The sequence below is a fragment of the Bombina bombina genome, chromosome 9 (assembly GCF_027579735.1).
Source record: "Bombina bombina isolate aBomBom1 chromosome 9, aBomBom1.pri, whole genome shotgun sequence".
NCBI lineage: Eukaryota > Metazoa > Chordata > Amphibia > Anura > Bombinatoridae > Bombina > Bombina bombina.
The window spans coordinates 164,661,292-164,683,753 of NC_069507.1; the positions used below are offsets into that span (position 1 = coordinate 164,661,292).

Here is a 22,462-nt window from a genome sequence, read left to right on the forward strand (position 1 = left end):
GGAATGCAGTGAAAGGTGGATTTGAACATGGCCAGGGCCGGATTTACCATTAGGCAGAGCCTCATTGACTAGAAGAAAGTGGGGAATTACCTCAATACTATACTTATGAAGTGCATTTAGAGTTTAATGTGCCTTAAGCTTACATTTTATTGAAAATATGAGCAAACTTGATGGACCTATGTTTTTTTTTCTGCCATAAAGATTTGGATCTGCTGTGTACAATTTTTAATTATAAGGTACAGCATGCAGTAAGGTGACCATGGTACTTTGGCCTAAACACAAATAAATGATGTAATATCTTTCTTCTCTTGTCTTTACATTTTCTGTTTATTTGTGTGTTTTTGAATAACTTGGATTAATTAAATATAATAAATGCATTTTGGGTAATTCCATGTCAAATATATAAATGCAGGTTGCCTCACTATTTGTTTATTTTTCTGAAAATTGTGTAGTGCTTTCCATCATCCTTCTTGAGCAAAACACAACATATTTAGATTTTTTTTTAAATGTTGTCATGAGATATAGGTAATTACTTGTTGTAAGGGTAACATAAAATCGCCTTTTCAGGGCATTTTTGGATTGCCCATCATTTTTTTTATATATACTGGCTTATAATACAGCTCCATATGGTGTCTTTGGAAATCTCATTCATTACCTGTTCTGTTTTCCTTCAAAGGGTATATAAAGAGCTACCTAATTCAATATATTTTAGATTTTTAAAATTGGTCCCAAATTGACCTATTTTTTTAATACTGAAGGACTGAGAGTAACAAGCTGATTTTTCTTCCACACATACAACCCATGGGAGAGTACCTTAGGATAAAAATAAGAATTTTGAAGGCCTAAATATGTAGAAATGAATGTTTGTTTAGTCATATTTAGATAAAAAGCACTACCCAATTTTCTGAAAAATCAAAAATGGTGAGGCAATTTTTTTTTTTTTTTTAAACAAAATGTGTTAATTTCATATGGAATGACCCTTTTTAAGCAGTAGAACCAGCTTTATAACCTGAATAACCAGCGATAATACCAGTGGTATTATTTTATAGAATAAAACATGTCCTATCATATTTAAAGGGATAAAGTCAAAATTAAACTTGCATGATTCAGATACATCAAGTAATTTTAAGATATCTTTAAATTCAGTTCTATTTTAAAATGTGCTTTTTTTATTGTTGAAAAAGAATATGCACGGGGGGCGGAGCTAACCGCCAAAGATGCAAGACGCACTGAGCTGGAGCTCCTAATAAAACTTTATAACATGGAACGTAGAATAGTTATATTCCCTCCAATTTACTAGTTCCTGAGGGGCAATAACATTGGAAGATCCCTGAGACATGTGGATAAAGACTCGGTGGCTAATTAAGTATTTTTGAGATGAAGATCTGAAGTGCAGCTCCCCGCCACACGCTGACCCGCCATCTTGGAGACGAGTGTGCTGCTACCGACATGGAAGCCCAAGACCTATATGCCAGTATTAAAGGCCTGTTGGAAGAACATGGGAGGAAACTCTGTGACAGGCTTGACGCTTTTACGGTCAAAATTCAAGCAGCACGTCTAAGCAGCGCTACTCCTGTTGTAGATCACGGAACGGTACTGGAGCCACAAGATAGCGCGGCACCTACAGATCCCTGGCCGGGTACTCCATTACTGATGCCGTCGGGGGCGGACCCAGGAGAGGAATTCTGCTCCCCCTTTGCAGAATCAAAAGGCCGGTATGTGCCCTGCTGGGAGCAATGCAAAAGTCTCCGGATGCTCCGGTCTGAGAGCCAGTGCCCTCCTGAGGTCACCCGGTCTGTCTGGTCCCGTTTGAATGTTGACGGGTTTTCTCGCATGCAAGTGGGGTAAGCCGCCTCTACAAGCTAGAACTGTGTATGGCTGAGCGATATTATTGTCACTGCGTGAGATGATACTGCTCTGTGCCCTCTACCCAGAGGTTCCCTCCTTACTACAGAGTATTAATGAAGGCACTTTGCCGGATACCCATCTGAGGAGTGCCTCGGGCTTCTATATATCTCCTGACACACTCCCTTGCTACTTGACAAACCCACAGTCCTGCTCACCGCATGGTCCTTACCCTAGACCTGCCATCCCATGCAAGTTAGCTCACTAGTCGGTGGGGATTTAAGCTTACAGGACATTGAGATTATTAACACTGATGCCTGGTAACTATACTAGTACAACAAACTGGTGCTGGGGCACTGACTATTACATATATCTTCCTATGAAGCCCTGGGTTTGCTTTAGCGTTGTAACCTCTGCCTCAGCCAACGGGACAAGGAACCACTTCTTCTGTAATTTCCCTTGGGATTACAATTTTCCTGTAACATTGCAGACCTGGCAACTACTTCCCCCATCCTAAAACACAGAAACACAACCGCTATATGTAAATAGTTTTATCCAGCGTTAGTCAAACTGAGCATTGCCTAGTGTGCCCTGTGGGCATTATCTCTTGTCACACTGACCACAAGGCGTAAGGTGTTGTTGCACTCATGAGAACGCATGGCCTGTTATTAACCAACCCATATATTTGTAACATAGACCTTGCAAGCAAATATAGAGAGATATCACTGTAGAAGGGGTGCAAAGTCTGCCAGAAAAGACGAAAAGTGAGACAGTTTAGGGGTAAAGCACTCTGGGGATCACAAGAGTAAATAATCATTAACCAATAACTGGCTTAGTGAAAATGTCTTTGATATACAAGTTTCTCTCCAAGAGTACTAATGAAAATATATAAAGGTTTATGATACTTAAAATATTCCTAGACACCTTTTAGGCTAAGTACCATGTATTTTTTCTATCAGTGAGGCACTGTTATAGCAGTATTGACCCTTAGGGCGCTTTCTTAGGAATAATTTTACACTATGCGACACTCAGCCATTTAAAAGTGAACAATGTATTTGTGTAAGTGTTTATATACCCTATTGCATTACTGGTCAAATGTAGTGATATTGAATTGTAGAGCTTTGTGTAAAACATAGTACCACTGATAGGTATGGAGCATCTTCATAGTTCATGTTAACCCCATCCAGGATAGGTGTATCTGTAATGTTGTTTAGACAATTTTTTACTCTCACCACTAATATATATAGGTTGTATGTTACTTGTTAATGAGGGCATATGCAGAAAACATAGGTTTGACTGGGTACTAGGTCCAATAAAGAGGACATTATTATTAGTTTTCACTCGCCCCCCCCTCCTTCTCCCCCCCTCTTCCTTCCCCCCCCCCCCACACTATGGAGTTAGGGATAAAACTATTTATCCTGCACATTTAATTTGCTGGCAGAGTTTTGTAGCTTTTGTCCTTCCCGTAGAGCCATCATTGTAGTTTGTCCACATACCAGTGTAAGAAGTCTCTCCGGACCATAACATGGCAGGACCTACTGTACCTCCTTGTATGTGCTTGAATGTTCACAGTCCAGTCTGTTCGCACGATTGTAATATAACTACCTTCATGTAAGCACAAGCAACCGTTAGGGTAGCAGAGATTGTAACTGGCTATAATAGATTTAGATGTAAACAAAATGTATTGAAAGCCTGAAACTTAAAAATTACTACAGGCCCCATGATTACTACTTTGCTGCCCCTTCAGCAGATATAACAGTACTATTAGTCTTGAGCCCTGATGTACTGCCCACGGTTCTTGTGCCTCCCATTTTGATGTTTCTCTAGCAGTGTGCGAGCTATCTACACATCAAATGTTATTAATCCTTATCTCCTTAATCGTTGTGTACACCTTCATCTTTATTCCAGTTTTCTGGACCTACCCAGGGTCCTGGCAGTTGTGCGAAGGTCTATGTTCAGTATAGGCCCAAAAGTGGTCTATCTCTCTCAAAAACCCTCTGATTGATACTTAAAGAGCATTGGGGTCCAAAAGTGGCCGCAGCTATTCCTGAGGTGAAAAAAGGGGGGAAGTTGATGTTTGCTCTCCAACCGTTATGTATGTACTATACTTTTCAACTTCGTTGTTAACCTGATTTGTTATGTACAATGTAATGCATGTTATTGCACATCTTTGTATCAACTCCTGATTTATGTTATATTGAGCAAACAGAATTTTGCTTTTGTATCTGTTGCTCCCTCAATAAAAAATTAAAAAAAAAAAAAAAAAAAAAAAAAAAAAAGAATATGCACATATCCTGCACTAGTGGGAGGTAGCAGCTGATTGGTGCCTGCACACATTTGTCTCTTGTGATTGGCTAACTAGATGTGTTCAGCTACCTGCCAGTAGTGCAATGCTGTTCCTTCAGCAATGGATAGCAATGAAGTAGCAATGAAGTATTTGATAATTTGATAATAGAAGTAAATTGGAAAGTTGTTTAAAATTGTATGTTCTATCCATTTCATGAAAGAAAATGTTTAGGGTTTCCTGTCCCTTTAAGAGTTACCTTTGTTTTCTTCTCGTTCCACATGCGTTTGTGCAATTGCCCTTCACATGGATATTGGATTGGATATTTAGACAGAAAAAAACCTGTAATGCATATGAAACAGCATGTTAATCTATTTTTGTACCTGAAAAAATATTAACTCCTAGACGCTGTTAGGACGGCATGGAATGGCCCACCTATATAGCGTCCTGCAGCCTCCTCCTTTGACAAAATGGAACCCCAGACTGGTGGCGTAGCTAGCAACGTAGGCATTCCCCCATGATCCAATCCCGGCCTTGAAATCACGTGATTTCATTTTTCTAGCAAGTGTTTACATCGTAACTTCGTTCCGATCTAACCACTTGCACCCGGGCATTAGGGGTTTTTAGTAAAGTATTGATAAACTAACAGTAAATGTGTGTTTGTCCACAGCTAAATCACTGGCTGATAGGAACAATCCCCCACACTCCGTTAATGGAGGAACACAGGCCTCCATAAGTCTCTCAAGAGAAAGAGGGAAAAAAGGTTTATACAGCTCAGCAAAACTTTGCAAAAAATAAATAAATAAAAAAGATAAATACTTAAATACTGTACATATTGATCTTTCTTAAATTAAACATTGACTATAATTGTCAATGTCACTTAAAATTACTGTATGTAGAGATTTGACTGCTGTAATATACTGACCGGCTATTCTGAATACACATTATTGTGTGTGTGTTATATATATATAATGTATGAATGAATGTGTGTATATAATATCACAGCAGAAAAGATTTGGTGATAGTTGTTATTTTACTCTTGTATTTATTTTTCTCCTTGTATCCATTAACTACTTGTATGCCTGTTATGTCTGAAACCTATTGTTGAATGTAAGTTGTTACTGCTCTCTCCAGGAAGGAAATAGTTAAAAGACCTCCACATGCTGAGGCATCTAAGTTCAGGCTAGAATCCTTTAAGCTGACGAGTTATGTTGCCCGCTGACATCTCTAAGCTGCAGATCATATGCTTTGTGCTGTGCGGGTTTGCAGGTGATGTGTAAAAGGGTGGGAAAAAAAGGCTTAAATTGCCATTTGTTATAAGAGAATCATATTTTACCTGTCATTCTTTACATTTATGTAGAGACTGTAAATAACAAACATTTTCTTTTAGTCTTTTAATAACTGCCTAAATAATTAGATAATGTTTTACCTTTCTGTTTTTTTGACAAGTGTTGCCTCTATGTGTCACTAGGGTTGACACATTTATTTGGCTGTTAGGAGCCATGCAGAGCACTTAGTCTGGGATACATTTTTTTCAGCAGCCATTGAATAATTTTACATTGGGGTGTATGTAGGAAAATCCATACACTTAAAGAGACACTGAAACCAAATTTTTTCTTTTGTGATTCAGATAGAGCACTTTAATTTACTCCTATTATCAATTTTTCTTCGTTCTCTTGCTATCTTTATTTGAAAAAAGAAGACATCTAAGCTTTTTTTGGATTCAGAACTCTGGACAGCACTTTTTTATTGGTGGATGAATTTATCCACCAAAGATTCAGCAAGAACAACCCAGGTTGTTCACCAAAAATGGGCCAGCATCTAAACTTACATTCTTGCATTTCAAATAAAGATACCAAGAGAATGAAGAAAATTTGATAATAGGAGTAAATTAGAAAGTTGCTTAAAATTTCATGCACTATCTGAATCACGAAAGAAAAAATTTGGGTTCAGTGTCCCTTTAAAGATACACTCAGATCAAAATTAACTTTCATTATTCAGATAGAGCATGCAATTTTAAGCAACTTTATAATTTACTTCTATTATCAAATTTTCTTTGTTCCCTTGCTATCTAAAAAAATAAAAGCATGAATGTAAAGTTTAGGAGCCAGCCCATTTTAGGTTCAGAACCCTGGATAGCGCTTGTTTATTAGTAGCTACATTTAGCAAACTAATAAGCAAGCATAAACCAGCTTCTGAACCAAAAATGGGTCGGCTCCTAAGCTTTATATTCCTGCTTTTTAAATAAAGATAGCAAGAGAACGAAGAAAAATTGATAATAGGAGTAAATTAGAAAGTTGCTTAAAATTGCATGATCTATCTGAATCATTAAAGAAACAATTTTGGTTTAGTACCCCTTTAAAGGACCATTAAACTTGACATTTTAACAACACATAAAATGTTAAATTATTGCAAATGCAACATTATTGCAATATACATTCATTATTTATTTTGCTGCTTTTTGTTGTAAAATACATCTAAAAAATGTGCTTATTTTACTTTCTCACAGGGAGGATTGTGTTAATACTTTTAGGCAATTTATGTAAGCTTTTGTTTACTTCACCTCCCTCCCTAAGATTCTGAGCAGTCACATGTTTGTAAAAGGTGGATAATCAGTGCTAAATGTATTCATTTGACAAAATAAAGCTACAGTTTCCATTGTAAAATTATTCTCAGATATGATGGTTCAAAATCAAGTAGTTTACAATTATATGTAGTTATAAAAAATGAAAACAAAGTAATATCTATTTTTATTTTTTTTACAGAAACGTTTTCAAAGGGTAGCTGTGGGCATGATGAAAGTATAAAGTGCATTATTTTTTTTACACGTATCTGTTTAAGCCAGTTAAAGGGACATTCCAGCCAAAATTGGAATTGCCAAGGGTGCATTTTACTTTTTGAATAGAATTGTTTTTGCAATATACATGTATTACAAAAATTATTTTAGTAAAAGCTGTAGCTGTTTTGTGAGAGTATTTTAGTATGTGCCGTGCACCAGCATTTTAAACACTGCACTTGGTGCTTATGTCTTGATGTCTCAATATGTTAACTGGTGATATAATACAAGCCCTCACTGGTGCTCTGAGCAGGGACTGTGCATTTTATTGACATTTTTTCACAGCTATTAAACATGTGCATTTCGTTCCGATTCGAAATTCGGACAAATTTGTCAAATTTGGAGCTTCGGATCGATTCGAATTTCCAAATTTCTTTAGCAACGAAACTAAACTAATTTGAATGCATTTGTAACGAATAAATCCAAATTAATTTGGATTTATTTGTTACATTCGAATGGCCATGGACTAATCACAATTACACTAATATTTTACAGTATATTAGGTTATATTACTCTGCTAGCTCTGTGCATTATGTAGCTGGTACTTAGGTGGGATGTGCTGTGTATTACACTAGTATTATGTACTGTATACAGGTGGCCTTCGTTTTACAACGATTCAATTTACACCGTTTCAGAATAACAACCTTGCATTTATTAAAATAGCCAGTAGGTGGAGCTGTCCGCTTGTGTTGCAGCAAAACCAAGCAAGCTGAAATTAATCAGTTTAACCAGACCTGAGCAATTGAGCAGATTTCAAAGGAACAAGATCTTCCTGTCTATAAATCAGTCCAGATTGGAATGAATAGAAAGAACGGTTTGCAGTAAAATGCAAGTGAAGTCTGTGTTGTGTGATTATTTTATTAGGTGTATAATGCTGTTTAGCAAATGTTTTTGTTAATTTAACTTAGTTTAATTATATATTCTGTGTTGTGTGATTATTTTATAAGGTTTATAATGCTGTTTCGCATTTAAAGTCTTAATTTCAAAGCTTTAAAAATAATGTATTAGGTGTTACAATTTTGAGAGGGGCCTAGAACCTATCTCCCTCACTTCCCATTGACTTACATTATAAACTGTGTTTCAATTTACAACTGTTTCGATTTACAACCATTACTTCTGGAACCTAACCCCGGCGTAAACTGAGGGCTACCTGTATTAGGTTATATACTTCTGCTAGCTCTGTGCATATTGTGTAGCTGGTACCTGTGAGGTTGGTACTTATGTTGATTCAGATGGTTACACCTAATATACAGTACATAATACTAGTCTAATACACAGCACATCCCACCTAACACATACCGAACTTCTAAATTTACGAATTTAATCTGAACCAAATACATTCAAATGTATCCGAATTCGAATCAATCCGAGAATGAAATTAAAAAAATCTGAATCGGTCCGAAACTCAAATGTTTCCGCTGCGCACAAGTCTGACAGCTATACACTGCTAGTTCATGTGGGACATATAGATACCATTTTGCTCACTCCCATGGAGTTATTATGAGTCAGCACTGATTGGCTAAAATGCAAGTCTTTCAAAAGACCTGAAATAAGGGGGCAGTCTGCAGAGGCTTAGATACAAGGTAATCACAGATGTAAAAAGTATATTAATATAAACGTGATGGTTGTACAAAACTGGGGAATGGGTAATAAAGTGATTATCTATCTTTTTAAACAATACAAATTCTGGAGTAGACTGTTCCTTTAAAAGGCTGGTGCACTGACAATATCTAGCAATGCTTCACATGCACGTGCAGAGAAAAATGTTGACACTAAAATAGTGATCAACTTTTAGTATATGCATTTTTGCTAATATATGTATATTGTAAATATGTTTCTATTTAACAATGCAAGTTATTTATGTGCATTTCAATTTTGACTGGAATGTCTATTTAAGGAAAGATGTGTAGCAGTGTTAGCCTTGAGAAGCCAGTAGGGGGTATTTCAAGATCATTAGAAGGTCCTACATTTTCTTAGATAAATCACATGGAAAGGGGGATAATGAACTATTGATATCATATTGCAAAACTGTTTCACTTCACATTATTAAAGATTTTATATAAAAAAAATCTCAAGGTGTTTACTCTCCCTTTAAGAGCCAGGATCAAATTTTAAGAGCCATGGCTACTAAACCAGCAATGAGAACTGAATCAATCTGAAGCAGTAATTCTTAATACATGACAGCATTGAAATAGCTGATAGTTGTTGACATGACTTTCATTAATAGAAATTAGAGGAGAAAAGGATTATTTTGTTCCACAAAAAAACACTAAAATTTAAATTTTAAAGGGTCAGTCTAGTCCAAAACAAACTTTCATTATTCAGATAGGGAATGACATTTTAAACAATTTTCCAATTTACTTCTATTACCAATTTTGCTTTGTTCTCTTGATATTCTTAGTTAAAAGCTAAATCTAGGAGGTTCATATGCTAATTTCTAAGCCCTTGACGACCTCTTAGCTCAGGGAATTTTGACAGTTTTTCACCATTAGAGGGTCTTAGTTCATGTGTTTTATATAGATAACACTGTGCTCACGCACATGGAATTCCTATGAGCCAGCACTGATTGGCTACAATGCAAGTCTGTCAAAAGAACTGAAATAAGGGGGCGGTATGCAGAGGCTTTAGATACAAGGTTATCACAGAGGTAAAAAGTGTATTAATATAATTGTTGGTTATACAAAACTATGGAATGTGTAATAAAGGGATTATCTATATTTTTAAACAATAAATATTCTGGTGTAGACTGTACCTTTAAGTAATACATTTAAAAAAGATAAAACGTGTTTTAGTCAAAAATTCATAAAAAAAAATAATTACCATGGATGTTATTTCCACTCAGAACAAGCAATCTCACCTGGAGCCTCAGTAGAGATTCATGAAACTCAAATTATTTTATTTCCTGATTCAGATAAATAAATACATTTAAAACAAAATCCAATTTACTTTATCTTATCCTTTCTTGAAGAACTTACCTAGGTAGGAGGGTGCATGTCTGGACCACTAGATGGCAGCAGTTTAGCAACAATGCTTTTAACAATGTTTTACTTTTAAATATAATAATATTGCAGAAGACATTCATTTTTTTTGCTTGGTTTTGCTTTTAAAATACTAGTGACATTTCTCTACTTAAAGGGATAATGAAGTATTATTTTTGTTTATATTTAAACATTGAATATATCAGTAATGAAAGGGACATGAAACCCAAAAATGTTCTTTTGTGATTCAGACAGAGCATGCCATTTTAAATAACTTTCTAGTTTACTTCTGTTATCAAATTATCTTCGTTCTCTTGGTATTTTTTGTTGAAAAACAGGGATGTGAGCTCAGGAGGTTGCACGTGTGGAGTATTATATGGAGATCAGTTTTGCAAGAATATTATTCATTTGCACTAATTTGCAACACTATTTCCTGACTTGTAGTTTTCCAGACACCTAACTACGTATCTCTTCAACAAAGAATACCATAAGAACTAAGAACATTTGATTGGAAACTTTTTTTAAATTGCATGCTCTGTCTGAATAAAAAAAAAACATTTTGTGGTTTCATATCCCTTTAATTGCATTTCTAGGTTTTGTTAGCAACATTTGCACTGTTTTCTAGTCAAGTGACATAGCTTCTTTTGTATTATCTTCACTCATATACTTGGCAAATTAGGTTACACAGATACACACAAGCACCTACACGGTCAAGCAATCACTGTGTAAAATGATTTTAGGGTCTGAATTCTGCTTCCTGTAGGATGCACTCTATACATCAGGAAAATCTTATAATGAAAGTACATTTACAAAGTAGTTTTTTTACTATGTATAATTAAGCATGTTTTGTGGAATTAAATTTAATATCCTTTAAAACATTTTACAGGTTGTCTGACCCAGCTACATTCTACACAGTGATTGCTTACAGCAGTGCACATTCTAATTTACAGCAAGATCTACTACAACAATCAAAGAAAATGCAGTCAACTAACTAAAGGCCAATTTTAAATTCTATTATTTATATATACAAAATGACATTAAAGGGACATTATACACTAGCTTTTTCTTTGCATAAATGTTTTGTAGATGATCCATTTATATAGCCTATACAGATTATTATTATTTTTTTTTTTAATATAGTTTTGCTTATTTAACTAACATTGCGCTGATTTTCAGACTCCTAACCAAGCCCCAAAGTTTTAAAGTATACTGATGTATTCCTACTCCAGCTCGTTCCTGTTTGTGTAAAGAGTCTTTTCATATGCAGGGGAGGGGGGAGGTGTCCGTTTTTTTTGCTATACACCCACTTTCAGTGGGTTTTCCTGAAAACCTTTTTAACAGAGCTAAACTGGGAGATTCTAAGTAAGTTTTTAAACGGTTTTATACTGGATTTGTATATCAATATCTGTGCATATTATTCTTTATAGTAATGTCTATTAGAGGCAGCTATATAAAAAATGGTGTATACTGTCCCTTTAATGTCTCCTTAACATTTTATAAGGGATTCAGTTTTTAATTTGTCCCTTTAAATCTCAACCTGTTGGTGTTCCCTTAGTTTGGTTATTATCCCTGGACAACTATCTCTAGCTTTTTATGGGTTGTTATCAGAAATTCTGAATTTGCGAAACAAAAGTTTGTTTTACCTTATGCAATTGGCGCCTAAATCCTACCCAGTTATGCTACTAAAGGATTAAAGGGACTTGAAACCCAAAAATTGTCTTTCATGATACAGATAGAGCATATGGCTTAAACAGGTTTCCAATGTACTTCTGTTATCAAATTTGCTTCATTCTCTTGGTAACCTTTGTTGAAAGAACAGCAGTACACTACTGGGAGCTAGCTGAACACATCAGCCAATGACAAGAGGCATATATGCGCAGCCACAAATCAGCAGCTGGCTCCCAGTAGTGTGCTTTTCAATTAAGGATACCAAGAGAAAATATAAATTTAGCCAACAGAAGTAGTTGTTTAATAGTTTATGTTCTATCTGAGTCATGAAAACTTTATTTTGACTTTACTTTCCCTTTAATGTTGGAAGCTTGTTAGTTAGAGAGCAACGTGCTTTTGTATTTATGATGGGGAGAGAGTAAGCGCTAAAAAGCTTAAAAGGCTAGTAAAAGGTACATTTTAATACATATAAAAATTTACAAATGGCAATCAGACGCATGGATCCATGTCTGACTTAACAAAAAAAATATATATATAATAAACAAATCTAAAAATATCTAAAAATATCCAATGGAGTATAGCATGTGACGCTGACTTAGTGAGCCAGTGATGAGGAGTTAGAAGGACATGTACATTCAATAATATAAACAACCTAAGTGAGTGATTGAGTGCACACAATAGCTTTCAACAAAGAAAAATAGCATTCACAAAAAATAGTGTTCACAAAAATTGGCGTGTTTGTGAACACTATTTTTTGTGAATGCTATTTTTCTTTTTTGTGAATGCTATTTTTCTTTGTTGAAAGCTATTGTGTGCACTCAATCACTCACTTAGGTTGTTTATATTATTGAATGTACATGTCCTTCTAACTCCTCATCACTGGCTCACTAAGTCAGCGTCACATGCTATACTCCATTGGATATTTTTAGATATTTTTAGATTTGTTTATTATATATATATTTTTTTTGTTAAGTCAGACATGGATCCATGCGTCTGATTGCCATTTGTAAATTTTTATATGTATTAAAATGTACCTTTTACTAGCCTTTTAAGCTTTTTAGCGCTTACTCTCTCCCCATTTTAACTTTTGTATTGTTAGCCTACTAGGAGGCTATATAGTTAGTAAGCTTAAGGCCCTGGGTGTAGCGCTCGGTCCACTTCTCCTGCTTTTGTATTTATGTCTTGTGACACAGATCCCAGGAGCCAGCAGTATCTACATATACTCTAACATCTAAATACAGGCTTCATGTGCAGAGGGCCAGTTAACACCTTGCATGACATCACTATGTATACTTGGGTATTTCCATGTCAGCCAATAGTACCTAAGAACTAACAATCTAAATTTAAGTGGTAGAGCGGAAATATTATAAGGATTTTATAGCTCCTGCTGTTGATTTCTGTTGGAGTGCAAGATGCTTTATCATTCGTCTCCCTGAAATAATAAGCACATTGCCTGGACTCATAAAAATCTCCTTTCTGTACATCCGATTCTCAGAGAACCCAATCCCTTCACCTTGTGTCTTCACCACCCAAATAAACCATCTAGAGTGCAAGTTTCCATGGGAACAGGCACCCCAAATACTTCTGTATGTAATGCATGTTAAGTTTCGATCCTGTATTGTGTTTATTGCACACTTTATAAATAATAATACTCACAATAATGCTAATAATATCTATTACATTATTCATTTCTGTTTGTCACTAATAGTGGGAGTGGTCGTGAGCAACATAATATTATACTCACACTCATGCTAAAGAGAATATCTCAAAATAAAATTTGATTATAATCACGTTTAGTTTAAAACAATGACATGAGAAAATAATTATTAATGAATACTTTTACTTAGCTGTATGTACTCAAATGTTCTAAATTTGATGCAAATACACATTTTTATTTTATTATACGTTCTAATTTGACCACACAAAAAAAAACTTAGTGCATGTGGTCCCCAGACTGTAGTTTGAATAGATAATGTTCATGGTTCCAACCTTAGAGCCTTTATTACTTATAAGAAATAGTATTGTATTATTGAAAGCTTGAAGAATTCCAGTATCATTTTAATATTACAGGGAAATGTCTAAAATAATTGATTTTGCATTTATTTGAGATCTAGAGAAAAAAGAATCTTTGTTTGAAAAACTAGTGATCTCAGATTTACAAAATATTTTTTTTTACAGACCCAGCAGACACTGTATCTGCTCACTTATGTTGTGTTGCTATAGAATAACATATCAGCCAAGTCTAAATGTTTTCAAAACAAATTAACATCTTAGTTACTGCAGTTTGTTTTCCAGTAGCCAAACTTCTCCCACCATTTGCCTCATTTGGAGGAGCCAGTCTAGGCTTGAATCTGCAGATGGCAAGGCTAGCCAGTTGTTATTTGTTAAAGCCAATTAGGGAAATGTATTTAGCAGGATTAGCCTTGATACGTCTGCAGTGTGCTTTTTCAGTTCTGAATATTAGAAAAGCCACAATTTTCATAGCAAAATTACATGAAAAGGGGACAAAATAAAAAATGGAAGTATAATGCAAAGAGTTTTTACTCTGCATAACTAAACCATTGATATTAAAATCCTAAGGTGTTTACTTTAATGTATTTTGTTCTGGACAGACTTACTATGTTATATTTTAAATAAAGTCCCCATTCTGAGGGTACAAAGGAGACACTTTGCTAGCTAGGAGACACTTGTGCTACAGCATAACAGGTACATTTTGTGAGTTTTATATTGTTCATGTTTCATGCAAGAGAAATCTGTATAAACTATTGAAAAATAAGTGGCCACAAACCTGTATGGACAAATATATAAACGTGTGCATTGCATCACCTCACAGGACACTGTGAGTTATCTGGTTTATTATCTATGGTTTGTCTTCACTAAACAAAAATATTTCTTGCAGCTCCAGTGCAATATTCGCCCATCCCTCCTTTTTTTTATTATCATTATTTAGTTTTGAGACGTCAACTTTTTTTGTTTACTTTGCGATGATTGAAGGGAGATAAAACCAAAAAAAACTCTTTCATGATTCAGATAGAACATACAATTTCAAACAACTTTCTAATGTACTTCTATTATCCTGTTTTCTTGTTATCCTTTGTTAAAAAGTAGTAAGGTAAGTTAAGTATGGTGCATGTGTCTGCAGTAGAGATGTGCAGCCAAGACAATTTAGTTTTGGACTAAATTTTCATTCTGAATATTCAGGGAAATTGGTTTCCCCGCATATTCGGTGGCTGCACTATTCAGAACTATTCACTATTCAGAACTAAAGCTACAATACTTACCTTAAAGGGACAGTCTATTTCAAATATTTTATTGTTTAAAAAGATAGATAATCCCTTTATTACCCTTTCCCCAGTTTTGAATAATCAACACGGTTATATTAATACACTTTTTACCTCTGTGATTACCTTGTATCTAAGCCTCTTCTGACAGCCCCCTGATCAAATGGCTATTTATTTATTATCTATTGACTTGCATTTTAGCCAATTAGTGCAGTGTCATGCACAACTTCACGGGAGAGAGCACAATGTTATCTATATGGCCCTAGTAGTCTCTTGTTGTAAAAAGCTAAGAAAAAAAGCATGTGATAAGAGGCTGTCTGTAGTAGCTTAGAAACAGGCAGACATTTAGAGGTTTAAATGTTATAAAGTATATTAATATAACAATGTTGGTTGTGAAAAGCTGGGGAATGGTTAGTAAAGACATTATCTATCTTTTTCAACAATCAAATTTTGGTGTTGTCTGTCCCTTGAATGTGTTCTGTAAAGCGTGCTAATGTAAGTATTAACCCCTAAGGGGAAAAAAATTAAACTAAGACACTTTTAGTCAGTATTTTTTGTTTTCTTTAATTTTCGTTGTGCATTCATTCGGATATTCGTTTCGTTAAAATAGAGAATACAATTTTAAAAACACTTTCCAATTTAATTCTATCTGAATCATGAAAGAGATAAAAAATTGGGTTTTATGTCCCTTTAATGAATAATGTATAAAATAATACACCTTTTTTTTACAGACTGTTAGAACTTGTAAGCAATATTAGCCTTCATGTTTCCATTTTAGGTCAAAGCATTTATCTTTGTCATGTTCCTCTTTATATTTCAGAACATAGAGAAGACCTTGATAAAGCCTACAGCTTTCAAACCTGTAGTGCCGAAAAAAAGGAACTCTTCACTTCAGTATCTTGCCCAACGTAGTGGTGGCCCCAGTCTTTCTGATAGCCAGGGCAGTTTAAATCTTCTCTTCAATGGAAATTCTTTGGGGACCAATGAGAAGCCCAACTCTTATAGTTGTAGAAACAGCACACAATCAATGTCGGATTCTGGTCGCAACTCAATGTCTAGTCTTCCAACCTACAGCACAAACTGCAGCCACCAGATGGAACCAGTCAGTATTTCCATGGGTCATATTAATTTGGATAATCACAACAATGTGTTTTCTGACCGAGCAGCTAGGGGAAAGACAAGGCCCTCGAATTCCGACAGTGGACGTTCTTCATCCAGTAAAAGCACCGGATCTTTAAGTGGAAGAGGCAACCCATCCTCAGATAGTGGTTCATGTGATCGCTCCCCTATTAATGAAGAGATCCTCATTAGAGAGTTGGAAGACAAATTAAAGGACAGGGAGTTAGAACTGCAACAGCTTAAGGAGAATCTGGATGAAAATGAAGCTGCTATTTGCCAGGTTAGAAAGCACATATTAATTATTTTCTATCCTATACAGATTTCTTTATCAAAATATGGATGAAGATGTTTTGCAACTATGTACTACTCTTATGTTTTTATGTGTTTTCTTTTCTCATTCTCTTTGCTTTCCCTTCCTCTCTCATCCATCTCTCCTTTTCTCCAACATAGGTGTGTCCGGTCCACGGCGTCATCCTTACTTGTGGGATATTCTCTTCCCCAACAGGAAATGGCAAAGAGCCCAGCAAAGCTGGTCACATGATCCCTCCTAGGCTCCGCCTACCCCCGTCATTCTCTTTGCCGTTGTACAGGCAACATCTCCACGGAGATGGCTTAGAGTTTTTTAGTGTTTAACTGTAGTTTTTATTATTCAATCAAGAGTTTGTTATTTTAAAATAGTGCTGGTATGTACTATTTACTCAGAAACAGAAAAGAGATGAAGATTTCTGTTTGTATGAGGAAAATGATTTTAGCACCGTAACTAAAATCCATGGCTGTTCCACACAGGACTGTTGAGAGCAATTAACTTCAGTTGGGGGAACAGTGTGCAGTCTCTTACTGCTTGAGGTATGACACATTCTAACAAGACGATGTAATGCTGGAAGCTGTCATTTTCCCTATGGGATCCGGTAAGCCATGTTTATTAAGATAGTAAATAAGGGCTTCACAAGGGCTTATTAAGACTGTAGACTTTTTCTGGGCTAAATCGATTCATTATTAACACATATTTAGCCTTGAGGAATCATTTATTCTGGGTATTTTGATATGATTATATCGGCAGACACCTTATTCTTTAGGGGCTTTCCCTAATCATAGTCAGAGCCTCATTTTCGCGCCGGTATGGCGCACTTGTTTTTGAGGACAGCATGGCATGCAGCTGCATGTGTGTGGAGCTCTGATACATAGAAAAGTCTTTCTGAAGGCATCATTTGGTATCGTATCCCCCTTTGGGCTTGGTTGGGTCTCAGCAAAGCAGATTCCAGGGACTGTAAAGGGGTTAAATATAAAAACGGCTCCGGTTCCGTTATTTTAAGGGTTAAAGCTTCCAAATTTGGTGTGCAATACTTTTAAGGCTTTAAGACACTGTGGTGAAATTTTGGTGAATTTTGAACAATTCCTTCATACTTTTTCGCAATTGCAGTAATAAAGTGTGTTTAGTTTAAAATTTAAAGTGACAGTAACGGTTTTATTTTAAAACGTTTTTTGTGCTTTGTTATCAAGTTTATGCCTGTTTAACATGTCTGAACTACCAGATAGATTGTGTTCTGACTGTGGGGAAACCAAGGTTCCTTCTCATTTAACTATATGTATTTTATGTCATAAAAAAATTTAGTAAAAATGATGCCCAAGATGATTCCTCAAGTGAGGGGAGTAAGCATGGTACTGCATCATCCCCTCCTTCGTCTACACCAGTCTTGCCCATACAGGAGGCCCCTAGTACATCTAGTGCGCCAATACTCCTTACTATGCAACATTTAACGGCTGTAATGGATAATTCTATCAAAAACATTTTAGCCAATATGCCCACTTATCAGCGAAAGCGCGACTGCTCTGTTTTAGAAAATTCTGTAGAGCATGAGAACGCTGATGATATGGTTTCTGAAGGGCCCCTACACCAGTCTGAGGGGGCCAGGGAGGTTTTGTCTGAGGGAGAAATTTCAGATTCAGGAAACATTTCTCAACAAGCTGAACCTGATGTGATTACTTTTAAATTTAAGTTGGAACATCTCCGCGCTCTGCTTAAGGAGGTGTTATCCAATTTGGATGATTGTGATTATCTGGTCATTCCAGAACCACTATGTAAAATGGAAAAGTTCTTAGAGGCCCCGGGGCCCCCCGAAGCTTTTCCTATATCCAAGCGGGTGGCGTACATTGTTAGTAAAGAATGGGACAGGCCCGGTATACCTTTAGTACCTCCCCCCATATTTATAAAATTGTTTTCCTATAGTCGACCCCAGAAAGGACTGATGGCAGACAGTCCCCAAGGTCGTGGGGGCGGTTTCTACTCTACACAAGCGCGCCACTATACCCATAGAAGATAGTTGTGCTTTCCAAGATCCTATGGATAAAAAATTAGAAGGTCTGCTAAAGATGTTTGTTCAGCAAGGTTCCCTTCTACAACCAATTGCATGCATTGTCCCTGTCACTGCAGCCGCGTGTTTCTAGTTTGATGAGCTAGGAAAGGCGATTATTAGTAATTCTTCTTCTTATGAGGAGATTATGGACAGAATTCGTGCTCTTAAATTGGCTAATTCTTTCACCCTAGACGCCACCTTGCAATTGGCTAGGTTAGCGGCGAAAAAATTCTGGGTTTGCTATTGTGGCGCAGAGCGCTTTGGTTAAAATCTTGGGCAGCGGATGCGTCTTCCAAGAACAAATTGCTTGACATTCCTTTCAAGGGGAAAACACTCTTTGGCCCTGACTTGAAAGAGATTATCTCTGATATCACTGGGGGCAAGGGCCACGCCCTTCCTCAGGATAGGTCTTTTCAAGACCAAAAATAAACCTAAGTTTCGTCCCTTTCGCAGAAACGGATCAGCCCCAAGGGCTACGTCCTCTAAGCAGGAAGGTAATACTTCTCAAGCCAATCCAGCCTGGAGACCTATGCAAGGCTGGAACAAAGGAAAGCAGGCCAGGAAACCTGCCACTGCTACCAAGACAGCATGAAATGCGGGCCCCCCGATCCGGGACCGGATCTGGTGGGGGGCAGACTCTCTCTCTTCGCTCAGGCTGGGGCAAGAGATGTTCTGGATCCTTGGGCGCTAGAAATAGTCTCCCAAGGTTATTCTCTGGAGTTCAAGGGGCTTCCTCCAAGGGGGAGGTTCCACAGGTCTCAGTTGTCTTCAGACCACATAAGAAGACAGGCATTCTTACATTGGGTAGAAGACCTGCTAAAAATGGGAGTGATTCATCCTGTTCCATTAGGAGAACAAGGGATGGGGTTCTACTCCAATCTGTTCATAGTTCCCAAAAAAGAGGGAACGTTCAGACCAATCTTAGATCTCAAGATCTTGAACAAGTTTCTCAAGGTTCCATCGTTCAAGATGGAAACCATTCGAACACTTCTTCCTTCCATCCAGGAAGGTCAATTCATGACCAAGGTGGATTTCAAGGATGCGTATCTACATATTCCTATCCACAAGGAACATCATCGGTTCCTAAGGTTTGCATTCCTGGACAAGCATTTCCAGTTCGTGGCGTTTTCTTTCGGATTAGCCACTGCTCCTAGGATTTTCTCATAGGTACTAGGGTCCCTTCTGGCGGTGCTAAGACCAAGGGGCATTGCTGTAGTACCTTACTTGGACGACATTCTGATTCAAGCGTCGTCCCTTCCTCAAGTAAAGGCTCACACGGACATTGTCCTGGCCTTTCTCAGATCTCACGGATGGAAAGTGAACGTGGAAAAGAGTTCTCTATCTCCGTCAACGAGGGTTCCCTTCTTGGGAACTATAATAGACTCCTTAGAAATGAGGATTTTTCTGACAGAAGCCAGAAAAACAAAACTTCTAGACTCTTGTCGGATACTTCATTCCGTTCCTCTTCCTTCCATAGCGCGGTGCATGGAAGTGATAGGTTTGATGGTAGCGGCAATGGACATAGTTCCTTTTGTGCGCATTCATCTAAGACCATTACAACTGTTCATGCTCAGTCAGTGGAATGGGGACTATTCAGACTATTCAGACTTGTCTCCGAAGATACAAGTAAATCAGAGGACCAGAGACTCATTCAGTTGGTGGCTGTCCCTGGACAACCTGTCACAAGGGATGACCTTCCGCAGACCAGAGTGGGTCATTGTCACGACCGACGCCAGTCTGATGGGCTGGGGCGCGGTCTGGGGATCCCTGAAAGCTCAGGGTCTTTGGTCTCGGGTAGAATCTCTTCTACCGATAAATATTCTGGAACTGAGAGCGATATTCAATGCTCTCAAAGCTTGGCCTCAGCTAGCGAGGGCCAAGTTCATACATCAACCATCAGGGGGGAACAAGGAGTTCCCTAGCGATGGAAGAAGTGACCAAAATCATTCTATGGGCGGAGTCTCACTCCTGCCACCTGTCTGCTATCCACATCCCAGGAGTGGAAAATTGGGAAGCGGATTTTCTGAGTCGTCAGACATTGCATCCGGGGGAGTGGGAACTCCATCCGGAAATCTTTGCCCAAGTCACTCAACCGTGGGGCATTCCAGACATGGATCTGATGGCCTCTCGTCAGAACTTCAGAGTTCCTTACTACGGGTACAGATCCAGGGATCCCAAGGCGGCTCTAGTGGATGCACTAGTAGCACCTTGGACCTTCAAACTAGCTTATGTGTTCCCGCCGTTTCCTCTCATCCCCAGGCTGGTAGCCAGGATCAATCAGGAGAGGGCGTCGGTGATTTTGATAGCTCCTGCGTGGCCACGCAGGACTTGGTATGCAGATCTGGTGAATATGTCATCGGCTCCACCATGGAAGCTACCTTTGAGACGAGACCTTCTTGTTCTAGGTCCGTTCGACCCACTCCAGCTGACTGCTTGGAGATTGAACGCTTGATCTTATCAAAGCGAGGGTTCTCAGATTCTGTTATTAATACTCTTGTTCAGGCCTGAAAGCCTGTAACCAGAAAAAATTACCACATAATTTGGTATATCTGTTGGTGTGAATCTGCAGGATTCCCTTGGGACAAGGTTAAGATTCCTAAGAGTCTATCCTTCCTTCGAGAAGGATTGGAAAAAGGATTATCTGCAAGTTCCTTGATGGGACAGATTTCTGCCTTGTCTGTGTTACTTCACAAAAAGCTGGCAGCTGTGCCAGATGTTCTAGCCTTTGTTCAGGCTCTGGTTAGAATCAAGCCTGTTTACAAAATTTTGACTCCTCCTTGGAGTCTCAACCTAGTTCTTTCAGTTCTTCAGGGGGTTCCGTTTGAACCCTTACATTCCGTTGATATTAAGTTATTATCTTGGAAAGTTTTGTTTTTGGTTGCAATTTCTTCTGCTAGAAGAGTTTCAGAATTATCTGCTCTGCAGTGTTCTTCTCCTTATCTGGTGTTCCATGCAGATAAGGTGGTTTTGCCTACTAAACCTGGTTTTCTTCCAAAAGTTGTTTCTAACAAAAACATTAACCAGGAGATAGTTGTGCCTTCTTTGTGTCCTAATCCAGTTTCAAAGAAGGAACGTTTGTTGCACAACTTGGATGTAGTTCGTGCTCTCAAATTTTACTTAGCAGCTACTAAGGATTTCAGACAAACTTTGTCTTTGTTTGTTGTTTATTCTGGTAAACGGAGAGGTCAAAAAGCAACTTCTACCTCTCTCTCCTTCTGGATTAAAAGCATTATCCGATTGGCTTATGAGACTGCCGGACGGCAGCCTCCTGAAAGAATCACAGCTCACTCCACTAGGGCTGTGGCTTCCACATGGGCCTTCAAGAACGAGGCTTCTGTTGATCAGATATGTAAGGCAGCGACTTGGTCTTCACTGCACACTTTTTCTAAATTTTACAAATTTGATACTTTTGCTTCTTCTGAGGCTATTTTTGGGAGAAAGGTTTTGCAAGCCGTGGTGCCTTCCATTTAGGTGACCTGATTTGCTCCCTCCCTTCATCCGTGTCCTAAAGCTTTGGTATTGGTTCCCACAAGTAAGGATGACGCCGTGGACCGGACACACCTATGTTGGAGAAAACAGAATTTATGTTTACCTGATAAATTACTTTCTCCAACGGTGTGTCCGGTCCACGGCCCGCCCTGGTTTTTTTAATCAGGTCTGATAATTTATTTTCTTTAACTACAGTCACCACGGTAACATATGGTTTCTCCTATGCAAATATTCCTCCTTAACGTCGGTCGAATGACTGGGGTAGGCGGAGCCTAGGAGGGATCATGTGACCAGCTTTGCTGGGCTCTTTGCCATTTCCTGTTGGGGAAGAGAATATCCCACAAGTAAGGATGACGCCGTGGACCGGACACACCGTTGGAGAAAGTAATTTATCAGGTAAACATAAATTCTGTTTTTACTATACCCTGTCTTTTATTTCATTTCTTTCTCTTGGTTTCCTTGCCTCTTTCTCCCTCCCTAAGTTTTTGCCCCATCCCTTTTTCCCACCTTTGTCATTTTGTTTTGGGCCTTTCCCATTACAAAAAGTTTTAAGGAGTACTTGCTGTATCATATTTTGTCACAGTTTGACCAGACCTGCATATAAAGTC

At 37.7% G+C, this 22,462-nt stretch overlaps 1 protein-coding gene across 3 annotated transcripts in view; it reads left to right on the forward strand.

The window, feature by feature from the left end:
• LZTS2 (leucine zipper tumor suppressor 2) overlaps positions 1 to 22,462 on the forward strand; it is a 378,469-nt gene that overhangs the window by 342,764 nt on the left and 13,243 nt on the right. For all 3 annotated transcript variants that reach the window (XM_053692473.1, XM_053692472.1, XM_053692474.1), the window contains one exon: positions 15,713 to 16,291. In XM_053692473.1, coding sequence (XP_053548448.1) covers positions 15,713 to 16,291 — 579 coding nt within the window. The remainder of the gene's footprint in view (positions 1 to 15,712; positions 16,292 to 22,462) is intronic.